The sequence below is a fragment of the Nannospalax galili genome, unplaced genomic scaffold (assembly GCF_000622305.1).
Source record: "Nannospalax galili isolate Female #2095 unplaced genomic scaffold, S.galili_v1.0 scaffold525, whole genome shotgun sequence".
In the NCBI taxonomy this organism is placed as follows: Eukaryota; Metazoa; Chordata; class Mammalia; order Rodentia; family Spalacidae; genus Nannospalax; species Nannospalax galili.
The window spans coordinates 1235860-1248399 of NW_008353937.1; the positions used below are offsets into that span (position 1 = coordinate 1235860).

General features: G+C 47.9%; 1 protein-coding gene across 1 annotated transcript in view; it reads left to right on the plus strand.

Annotated features, from left to right (window-relative positions):
* Window positions 1-12540, plus strand: part of Mroh5 (maestro heat like repeat family member 5) — a 70212-nt gene that overhangs the window by 14201 nt on the left and 43471 nt on the right. Inside the window, 2 exon segments of the mRNA XM_008851081.1 lie at window positions 4245-4404; window positions 5615-5667. Coding sequence (XP_008849303.1) covers window positions 4245-4404; window positions 5615-5667 — 213 coding nt within the window.

Genomic DNA, 12540 nt, shown 5'->3' on the forward strand with positions numbered 1-12540 from the left:
CCCACACCCACACACACCACACACACACACATACACACACATACACACATCACACACACATACATACACACACACCACACACGACACACACACACACATACACACACACATACACACACACATACACACACCACACACACCCACACCACACACACACCACACACGACACACACACATACACACACATACACACATCACACACAGATACACACACACACACCACACACCACACACACACACATACACACATCACACACACATACACACACACACACCACACACACACCACACACGACACACACACACATACACACACACATACACACACCACACATACACACACACATACACACACCACACACACATACACACACACACCACACACACCACACACACACACATGCACACATGCACACACACAGTGAATACACACAACAGTAATAATTTTTAGGATTAATTTTATTTTTAGCTGGGCGTGGTGGTGCACGCCTTTAATCCCAGCACTGGGGAGGCAGGCGGATCTCTGTGGGTTCCAGGCCAGCTGGGGCTACAGGGAGACCCTATCTCAGAAACACCAAAAGAAAGAAAAGATTAACTTTATCTTTAATAATGTGTCTGTGTGTGGGTATGTGCACATGAGTGCAGGTGCCTGCAGAGGCCAGAGGAGGGCATCAGATCCCCAGAGCTGAAGTTATAGGCAGTTATAAGTCACCCAACATAGGTACTGGGAACCAAACTCAGGTCCTCTACAAAAATAGTCATGCTGAGCCCTCTCTCCAGTACAAAAACAGTTTTGTTTTGTTTTTAATTTTTAAACTCAGTGGGCAAGACTTTGCAGGGGGTGGGGCCGGGGCTAGAACTGCGCGAACGCTTTCTGTTTCTCTGTGTCACCTCTCTCGGGAGTCTTGATGCTCCTCTCGCTCCTGTCTTTGGAATAATGTCTGTCCTTTGTCCTCTGTTCTGATGACACTTACTCAGTGACAGAGGCAGCTTCCAATGTGCTGCCTTACCCCAGCAGCCCGCTTTTCAAGATACCTTGATTTTGTTCTCACTGTGTTCTTCCAAAAAGAAGAACACACGTCTTTCCTTTCACAAGTCAATCACCGTAGATGTCTCTGTGACCTTGGAGGTACGTGGGAGGCCCCCGCAGCAAGCAGCCAGTGTCCCTGTCAGCAGCACCAGCAGGGCATCCCCCAAACCAGGGCAGCCCTGACACTGTCTACCTGGAGGTGGTCTCTGCTCAGTCCCTGACTGACTGCCCCCTTTAGATACCAATCACAGCTCCAACCACTTACGGAGCAGGACTCCCACAGCCACCTCCTCAGCAAGCAGCTCCCAGAACTCAGAGGACTCTCTTGAGTTTACAGGTTTGTTCAAAGGAGATCACAAATCACGCAGGAAAAGACGTATGGAGAGAGAGGCATGGGCAAGGAGGTGATGCTTCCTGCTGCCGCCACCCCACCACTGCCTCCAGAAACTTCTCTGTGTTGGGCTATCAGGAAGCTCTGTGAACCCTGCCTTTGGCTGGGCTGTCTGTCAGCTTCTTGGCCTCTCTCTGCAGCATCTCTCCCTTCAACACTGACCAAAGCAATTTATAGAAGGAAGAGTTTATTTAGCATATGGTTCCAAAAGGGCAAGAATCCATCATGGCAGGGAGGCATGGCGGCAGAGGTGGCTGGAAGAGGAGCAGAAGCTCTACATCTTCAAGCAGGCACAGGAAGCAAGAGAGCAACTCAAGATCCAGCAAGGCTTAACAACTCTCTAAGCCCACCCCGAGTGACGTGCTTCCTCCAGCATGGCCCACCCCGAGTGACGTGCTTCCTCCAGCATGGCCCACCCCGAGTGACGTGCTTCCTCCAGCATGGCCACACCTTCTAAGACCTCCCAAAACAGCACCACCAACTGGGGACAAAATGTCCAAACACTTGGAGCCTGTGGGGATGTTCTCATTCAAACCTCCACAGTAGATCAGAGAAAGGCAGGGGAGAGAGGCATTTCTTTGACCTGCCTTGGGGAATGTGCAGACTAATCTTGATGCATACCTGGGAAGAGCCTCCTCCATCATACTGGCCTGTATGTCCACGGGGCATTTTCTTGATTGCTAATTGATGTACGAGGGTCTAGCCACTGTGGGTGCTGTCATCCCTAGGCAGGTGGGCCTGGCCTATAGAAGAAAGGTAGCTGAAATGAGCCTGGGAGTGAGCCAGTAAGTATCTTTCCTCTATTTTGTTTCAATCTCCTGCCTGGAGCTCCTGCCTTGGCCTCCCTCAATGATGAACTACAGCCTGTAAGAAGAAATAAAACTCTTTCCTCCTCAAGTTGTTTTTGATCATGCTATTTATCACAGCCACAGAAAGCAAACTAGGACAGGAAAGATAATTCTAGTTTCTGTAGCCTGCCTCAGAGAAGGGCCTGTGACCCAGAAACCAGGAATTAAAAACCCGAAGCTGTGTGTGGTCATATCACAGGCCGCTTGTGGCATATAAGGATGGAACCTCCTCTGTTCCAATAACACCACAGTCTTTACTTTTGATTTAGTATGTGTATTCATGTGTTTGCAGGTGCACATGTGGGTGCATGAGTGTATCTGTGTGTGCATGCATATTCAGGCCAGAGGTCAACCTCAGGTGTCAGTCCTGAGGACCACACCTTGTTTCTTGAGATAGCATCTCTTCCTGGGCCCCAGGGCTCCCTCATTAGGCCAGGCTAGATGGCCAGTGATCTGCCTTTCCCCATCTCCTTGGCACTGGGATTACAAGTATGCACCTCCTCACTCAGTTTTTCATATGGGTGCGAGGCTTGAGCTCTGGTCTTTGTTGCCACAGTAAGCACTTGACTGACTGAGCTATCTCCCTGGCCCTCGAAGAGAGTTTGACCTGAAGTTTTCATCTCTCTGCACAGCCTTTCACCTCTTCTGAGTTGTACTGGGTTGTGGGTTGTGGGGTTTCCTTGCTATCGTGTCCATAGCTCCGTCCAGTGTGGCTTGACTTCTGGCCCTGTCACCCACCATCCCAGTTCCCTCTTCCCCCCTCCTGAAGATGGGGATGGTACCAAGTGGGAGGGCCAGCTCCAGCTTTCCCTGCTGCGGCACAGCTCTGGGTTTTCCGTTCCCTTGTCCTTCAGCTCCCAGAACATAACTGCTGCTGTTGCTTTCTTTTTTTTTAATCTCCTAAATATAGTTTTAGATGAGGGGCTTTTGTTTATTTGAAAGAGCAAAATCAGATTCAATTCAGCATGTTAACAAGAGGCCCTCACAGCCATGCCTCTAATAGGCTGTAAGTGGTATATTGATTTCACAGGACTATCACCTGCATCATGGGGAGAGTGGGAAGGGGCCCCAGACACCTACCCTGCAGGTGCCACTGTGCCATCAATTATGGGCAGCGCCCTGCTGTATCTGCCTCCCTCTGACACACCACAAGTAAGACTGCAAAACACAGCACACTTGGGAAGAGGAAAGCTGTGTGATGCCCAGCTGAGCTGCAGTCAGGGGCACTCCTGGCTGCCTGGGGATGATCCTCAGGAGGTAGGCAGGGAGCTGAGTCATTGGAGTCTGCTGTGAGCTGCAGGCACCTCAGCTGACAATTCAGGGCAGGAGCATGGCCTCTGTTCTGAATTCATGATGACAAAGAATTAGAGTGGGTGACATTGCTCTCAGCCGCCTGGGTTCCACAGGAGAGGTGACGTCAGTCAGCAGCCTTCAAATGGTGTCCTGAACACAGGCCTGTGACTTGGGCTTAAAAATGGACCGTGAGGGGCTGGAGAGATGGCTCAGCAGTTAAGAGCACTGACTGCTCTTACACAGAGCCCAGGCTCGGTTCCCAGCACCCACATGGTGGCTAACAACTGTCGGTAACTTCGGTTCCAGGGGATTCAACACCCTCTTCTGGCCTCTGAGGGCATTACACACACGTAGTACACTTACATGTATGCAGGCAAAACACTCATACACATAAAATAAAAATCAATAAATATAAAAGGAACAGGATTTAGATAGAGAACGTGGGATGGGTGCTCCAGGGAGCAGAGAGAACGGTGTGTTCCGAGAACCTAGAAACCTGAGCATCAGGAGCTGGCCCTTGTTAGGCTCCCCAGCCTCAGCTTCCAATCCAAAACATTGTTTGGTAAAAGCTATCCAACCAGCCAAGGCATCTGGAAATGACCTACTTGACGCAAGCCCCTCTCACCTGGCCTCCCTGTTCCTGCTCCTCCTGACCAGTACTCCCATCCCCTGCCCACTCCAGGAGCTGGACGACATATACCAAGATGCAGCCAGCAACGTGCTACTGGCCCTCTGTCGGCACTTGTGGCAGGCAGTGGCCCAGCACCTGAAGACAGAGCTCCTGACTGGTGTCTTCCCACACCACAGCCTGCTATATGTGATGGGCACCCTGTTCTCTCAGGGTATGTCTGCTGAAGGAGGGGCCAGGCATGGGGGGAGACCCTGCAAGACCCCTGGGACCTTCCAGTGACCATGGTCACACATGAGCTGTGCAGACTACTGCTCCAAGCCCCAGTAGTCCAACAACCCTCTCAGCAGCTCTGAGCCCTCATGGTCCACCAGCCCTCAGTAGCTCTGGCCATATGAGGGATCTTTCCACAGAAGAGAAAAGGGCCTCCATGCCACTATTTGATGGACTCATACTATTGTGGATACCTCAAGAGCTGGGCCTAGACAGAACCAGGAGGCTGGAGGATGGTCCAGAAGGTAGCTCAGATCCTATGAGCCCTGGTACTTCCATTCAGTGGCTGAAGCACTGGTCTCCTCCCTTGCACACAAGGCAGGGGGCCGATGAGAAGCCCAGCTTAGAGAGGCAGTGTTGATGGCCACGGTCACCCAGCAGTACCTCCCAGCCTTCCTTACTCAGGACCCTGAACCTCTACCTGTTTCCATCCGTTCACAAGCATAACTATCATTGTAAGTGCCTGGCTGGGAAGGTACTGGCCTGTGGCAGGGTGGCTGGAGGAGACCAGAGAGAGGAAGAACAGCCAGTGTGAGCCACATCCATTCAGGGCCTTAGGAAGAGCAGGTCAGCAGCTGGCAAGATCAGGCAGAGAGAAGAAGGGGGGCTCCAAGGCCATTCTGGGGAGTCCATGCTCAAGCCTGGGACCAGGCAGGACCCAGCTTAGCTTAGCTTGACCTTCTCCAGATTGGCAGGGTGGGAGGGGGTCCTAACAGTGCAGAGGGACCCCCAAAGCAAGCCCTCCCTCTGTGGTGGAATTTCCAGACTTCTCAAAAGACCTTCCAACCCCACAAAGAGTCCCTTCTCAGCCATTCTTTCCCAGACTTGAAGGGACCATAGCACATGCCAAAGGACCATGATTAGACTGGCCTATCCATTTACCAGTGGAGAATGGAGGCCCAGAGAAGGTAAACAGCTTGCCTGAGGTCACGCAGCATGCAGGCAGTGCCACAGTTCCAGCCCAGCAATCTGGACCCTAAACCTCATTCTGGCTCGTGTTCCTGCTACTTCCTGCTGCCCCACCTCCTCCCCTATGGATCCCATCAGGCAGGAGCAGGCCAGTGTCTGACGGACATGCAAGGTGGAGCCCAGGGTCTGGCCTGGGTATGGTCATGGAACCTGGCCCTGTAGCCCACCCTCCTCTTCCACAGAAGAACTTCTCCAAAAGGAAGAGAGAGCAAGCTGGAAAGACGTGCTGACCCAGGTAGGGAGGGAGCCCACCATCCCAGACCTGAGGGGCATCAGCAGAGGAGAGGCAGCAATCTAAACACTGTTCCCTGCTGTGGCGCTGGTGGGGGGTGGGGGGGAGAGGAGGAAGGGAGGATGAGGGATAGGGCGAAGGAGAGGAGGGGAGAGAGATAGGGTGTGGCACACAGCATGAGGACAGAAGGTGACTAGACCAAGGTCACTGGCCCAGCAAAGACATGGATTCTTGGTGTCTAGACACCTGGCACAGAGCAACTGCTCAGCACAGACAAGGTCTCCTAACTCACGCTTGGGGGACCAGAATGGCATGGGCCAGAGCTGAAACCATGGAAGGAAGGACACAGGCTGGGATGGACTGAAGATATAACAACCTAGAAACAGTGTCGGGGCAGGACCATATCTGACCTGACCCAAGGAGAGGGGCTTGTGCTGCTGAGAGGGGCACAAACCTTGCCAGAACTGAGCTCAAGTCCAGGGTCAGCCACTCACAGCTGTGTAGCTTGGGATGGCTTCCTGCCTCTCTGTTTCTTATGGGCATAGAGGTGGCTGCAAAAGACTGTGAAGGTACACAGGGCCCTGCTGCACACTGGTTGTCAGCACCATGGCTGGGGGGCAGGTAGCAGAGGACAAGGAGTGGGTACAAAGAGATTTAACACAACAGCAGGAAGACTCTCTAAGGCCTGGAAGGCCTGAACCCCATTAGCCACATTGATCCAACTGGCCCTGCTCACTACTGCGAATAGGACTTGCCTCCACCACACACTGGCTGGGTATCAACTTCCAATAAATTTAAAAGGACAGAAATCAAACAGAGGACAGTCTCTGATCAAAACATAAATTAGAGGTCAATGTTAAAATATACCTGGAAAAACTCCAAATGCTTGGAAATTAAACTCATTTCTCAGTAATATGTAGGTCAAAGAAGTCTGAGGAAATATTGGAAAATATTTTAATTAAATGTAATGAAAACATATTTGAACATTGTGAGGTATAGAGCACTTTTTTTATATTAGAAAGGGCATAAAATATGTTGGGGTTGTTTTTTTTGTTTTGGGTTTTTGGGGAGGGTTGAGACAGGGTCTCCCTGTAGCCCCAACTGGCCTGGAACTCACTATGTAGACTGGACTGGCCTGGAACTCACAGAGATCCGCCTTCCTCTGCCTCCCAAGTGCTGGGATTAAAGGTGTGTGCAACCACACCCTGCTAAAATATATTCTTTAATACTTTGTTTCAAGAAGGTACTGGGTATAGAGAGATGGCTCAGCAGTTAAGCGCACTGGCTGAGCACCCAGGTTTGGTTCCTAGCACCCACATGACTGCTAACATCCATAAATCCAGTTTCAGGGGATCCAACATCCTCTTCTGACCATCATGGCCATTGTACAACACAGGTACACTTACATACATGCAGGCAATATACTCATACACATAACATAAAGATAATAATTTTTTGAAATAAGCTGCCAAGGTTGAAGAAATGGCTCAGCAGTTAAGAGCACTGGCAGCTCTTTCAGAGGACCCAGGTTTGAATCTCAGCACTCACATGGTGGCCACCTGTAACTCTAGTTCTGGAGAATTCGACACCCTCTTCTGTCCTCCTCAGGCTCTGCACAACATGGGCGCACTTACACACATGGAGGCATAACACTCATACACATAAAAATAAATAAATAAATAAATAAATAAATAAATTTTTTAAGAAAAGAAGCTACGGAAAAACAAACTAAACCCAGAGTAAGTAGAAGGGAGGCAGAGGCAGGAGGATTGCTGTAAGTTTGAGGCCAGCTAGCCTACATAGCAAGTTCCAGGTTAGCCAGGAAAAAAACAAGTTCATCAAAAAGATCGCTAGACTGGGCCAGGCATGATGGCACACACCTCTAAGCCTAGCACTCAGGAAGCAGAGGCAGGTGGATCTCTGTGAGATTCATGCCAGCCTGGTCTACATAGATAATTCCAGGCCAGTTGGGGCTACAAAGACACCCTGTCTCAAAAAAATTCAGTATACTGCTTAAAAGAAAAGAAACACAAAAGGTCAATTTCAGAAATGACTAGAAAGGAATCATTAGCAACGTTACAAACCCTTTATATTTTAAAGGTTAACGCAATGATTCCGATAAATTGGACAAATAAGATTTAAAAACAGATTCCCAGCAAAACATAAATTAGCAAAACTGACAGAGAAGAAGCAGAAAATCCCAGGAATCCCTCAAGGAGTTAGAATAATAACTTAGAACCCTCCTGTCACAAAGCTGAACTCTTCTGCCTTCCCTATGACACACAGAGCGTAAGTGCCAGCCACAGAAAGGCATGTTCTGCAAGAGACAGAGTTTACTCACATCATCCATCGTCAACAGGCAGACAATGACCAAGAACCGGAGAGCTCTAGAGGGTCTGCTCAGGGCCGACAGGCAGCCCGGTCAGGGTTCCCTTGAGCTTCACTTCCACCGAAAACAAAACCCCCCAGACCAGACACTTCACTAGTGCGTTCCATCAAATAAACAATACCAAACAATACCAATCACCAGTCCTGCACAAATTCTGTCAAGAAAACAAGAGGAACATTTCCAAAGTCATTTTACAGAGCCAGGACAACCCTAATACCGAATTCAAAGACACTCCAAGAAAACTACAACCCAATGTCATTCATGCAGACAGACTCAAAAGCTTTATCAAAATATTAGCAAACTGAGCATAAGAATAATACACCACAGGGCTGGAGAGATGGCTCAGCAGTTAAGAACACTGACTGTTCTTGCGGAAGACCCAGGTTCGAATCCCAGCACCCACACAGCAGCTAACAACTGTCCGAAACTCCAGTTCCAGGGGATCCAACAGCCTCTTCTGTCCTCCGCGGGCATTGTATGACACGGGTACACTTACCTACATACAGGCAATACATGCATGCACATAAAATAAAAATAATAAATATATTTTTAAAAAATAATATACCATGACCAAGCATGGATTATCTGAAAGACACTGGTAAGCTTAATATTGAAAAGCAATAAACATAGTTCTATACATTAGCAAGATAAAGTAGAAAAACTGTGGTTGTATCTACGAAAAATTACCAAAGAACGACATTTGGAAAAATTCAGTATTTATTTTTAATTTTTTCTGATTTATTTATTTTTATTTGTGTGTGAACATTATGCCTGCATGCATGTAAGTGCACCTGTGTCGTGCAGTGCCCACAGAGGTCAGAAGAGGGCATTAGATGCCCTGTAACTGGAGTTCTAGTGGTTGTTAGCCACCATGTAGGTGCTGGGAACTGAACCCAGATCCTCTGCAAGAGCAGCCAGTGCTCTTAACTGCTGAGCCATCTCTCCAGTCCCTCAATACTCATTCATGTTAAGAAGTTCTCAACAAACTAGGGACAGGAAGAAGCTGCCCCAGCCCAACGAGGGACATCTAAACCCACAGCTAGCATGATGACTGACACATGAACGAACACTTCCTAAGAAGGAAGGCAAAAACGTGCAGCCTTTCTACGCCCTGCCAGTGTTACACTCAAGTTGCAAACGCAATAAGGGACGAAAAATAAAAGATACAGACTGCAACTGAAAGAGGAAACCTGTCTTCTGTAAACATGCATACCCGGAAACCTTACAGATCACACACACGTACACACACACACACACACACACACACACACACACATGCTAAAACCGATCATTACTAACAATGGAAATTACCAAGATCTCAGGACACAAGATTAACACAAAAAAATCAATTGAATTTCTACTTACTAGCAACAAACTACTTGAAAATGAATTTTTAATAGTTTTATGGAATTTTTGTGTATTTTGTGCATAAAATCATTTTTATACCCCTTCCCCCTCGTATAGCGCCCCCCCACTGGAGTTCCTGCATTCTGTCATTTTTATTAGTTTATTATGTAAAGTTAGTGTCCCCAGATGTCCCTCAGTGCACATTCACCGACCAGGGTTTAGTCAGCCTATCCAGAGCCTCCCTCTTCAAGATCAGCTCTTCCTCACCCAGCAGTAGTCAGCTGCAATAATTCTTCAACTAAGATTGGGGTCTGCTGTTCATTTCCACAGTTCTGTGCTGGGTTTTTGTCTGCCTAAGTTTGCATGGGTCTGTGCATGCTGACACCATTGCTGTGGGTTTGTATGAGAAGGGTCCCAGGAGCCTGTAGGACTCTGTTTCCATGTGGTCCTGCACCTCCTCACTGGCTCTTACAATCTTTCCGCCCCCTCTTCCCCAATGGTCCCTGAGCTCTGGGTGAATGTTTTATATAGGAGTCCTGTCCAAGGACCAGCAACCAACGGACTCTTATTCTCTATGCTTTGGCCATTTGTGACCTTTTGTGTTCCTGGCCCTCTGTTGCATAAGGGAGCTTCATTAATGAGAACCGAGAGATTCCTTAGTGACCTCTTCTTTACCGCTGTTCTATGTTCCATGAGCCTTGGGTGCAGAGGTTGCATTGTAGATGTGTCTCTTAGGCCTGGGAAATTCATAGACAATGTCTGTGTGTGACCAGTTGTGGTACTTGGTAATAGTCTCTGACTGCTGCAAAATAAGCTTCTTTGATAAGTGGTGCCTGGGATATTTGTCTGTAAATATAAGGATACATATGTTGTACATAGTAAGAAATTATACTAGTCTAGGGGTGTGACAGTCTTGGGGTTTTCTCTAAGACCTATGACCTCTCCAGCCATGTGTATTTGGCTATGTTTACACTACCACACTTGAGTTTCCTTCCATTGAGCGGTCTTTTAGTCCAATTAGGTAGCTGTTGATTGCCCCCAAGATAAAAGTGCCACTACTGCACCAATGATGTACACTGTGCCAGCCATTGAAAAGGAACCAGGGAGATGGGGGGCGGTGCTGAGAGAGAACAGTAGGAGACAGGTGTTACTAAGGGAGAAATGGATAAAAGTGTTAATAAAGGAGATATGGATAAAAATGCAGTTACATTAAGGGGGCAGGGAAGAGTTATATAAGGAAACTTGGGGATAAAGAGAAAGAAGGATCTCAAGAGAGGTGGGACCATAGGAGACTGGTATTATCAAGGGAGAAGTGGGGACATTTTAAATGGGGAAAGCATGGCAGAAGGGTTAGACAGGGAGAGAGAGGGGGGAGATAAATAATGCCTAGCTAGTATAAAAAAACCAGAAGGAATCATTTTAGTCCAACAACCTAATGACAGATTACACATACAACATCCCTACATGAGTCCATGTGTATAGCTAAAGGCTACATAACAAGAAACAGTGCCAGACAGGAGAAACCTTCCATGAGCTGTTGGCCAGGGTGGTCCCAGAGACTCCCGAAATTATACAGGCTATTGCCACAGCTCTTGATGGCCTCCCAGAACTTGAAGACAGAACATACTTTGGACACAGGATTTGGAGCAATAGAACTGCAACTGACCTGAAACCACTTCCCCTGAAGGCGGCTCTCACAGCTTCGGAGAGCTATGAAGGTGCCAAGGGAAAATGTCAATCAATGGTCCACCACCAGCTTCAAGACCAAGTCACCACATCAGTGGCCAGCACAGCGCCAATCATTTTTTTTAACTATAGAGCTAAAACTAAAAAGTCTAGAAAATCTTGCCAGCTTGGGGTAGGTAAATATTCATTAGGACTCAGAAAAGCACTCATCAGAAAAAATAATAATAAATTTACTTTCTTCAGAATTAAACTTCTGCTTTTCAGCTGATAACATTTAAAAAAAAAAACAGATAAAGGGCTGGTGAGATGGCTCAATGGTTGTTAAGAGGCACTTGTTCTTGCAGAGACTCAGGCTTGGTTCCCAGCACCCACATCAGGCATCCCACAACTGCCTGCAGCTCCAGCTCCAGCTCCAGCTCCAGGGGCTCTGACACCCTCTTCTGGCCTCTTTGGGCACCTGCACTCCAATGTCCATACACACACACACACACACACACACACACACACACACACACACACACACGCGCACACACGCACACACAAATGTAATGAGATTTTAAGTGTTTTAAATGAGAATAGTTATGCTTCTAAATTCAGAATACTTCAGACTTTTCTCAATGAAGTGACGCTGAGCCGTGTAGTCCCTGAACCCTCTGAGCAGGGTGCACTGCACACGCAAAGGTGGAAAGACTGATGACTTTCACGGATGCATATCAAGTCCCACAAATCCCGCCACATCATCTTGGTTGTGCCATGCAATGAGCCATGGAGAAGATGTTTCATTTTCTGAATTTTGAAACTTCTACTGCAGAGGAATGGCTGAGGCCTGGAACTTCGCCCAGTGAGCACACAGTAAGGGTGTGGGAGGGAGGAGCAGCTCCTGCTGCTTTGGGGGAACCTGGACGCTTCCCAGTGGCCCCAGTCCCACGGGATTAAGCGAACACTTGTCCTGCATCCCAGCATCCAGGGAGAGGTTTAGGAGAGTCACAGCCCAGTCAGACAAGTTCCTCCTAGCTTCTACCATCAGTCGAGAACAATTTCCATCTCAGGGAAGGAGGAACTAAGACCAGGACAGCACTAACAATCCCACCCACAGGGGCTCTCTGAGCTGTCTTTGGCCCAGCATGACACTTCCCCCTCAGGCTCACGGTGTTGCTAATTTAGAACTCCTTTAGGGTAAATTCCTGAAAGTTGAGTTGCTCGGACAAGTGTACGGATGTTGTAGACTTTAATTAATGGTAATATTGTCTGTTAATTGCTGTTGCCAAAACCAATATAGACAATAGATAGATGATAGATAGATACATAGATACATAGAAGATAGATAGATGATAGATAGAAGATAGGTAGGTAGAGATAGATAGATGATAGATAGATAGATAGATAGATAGATGATAGATAGATAGATAGATAGATGATTGATAGATAGATGATAGATAGATAGATAGATAGAT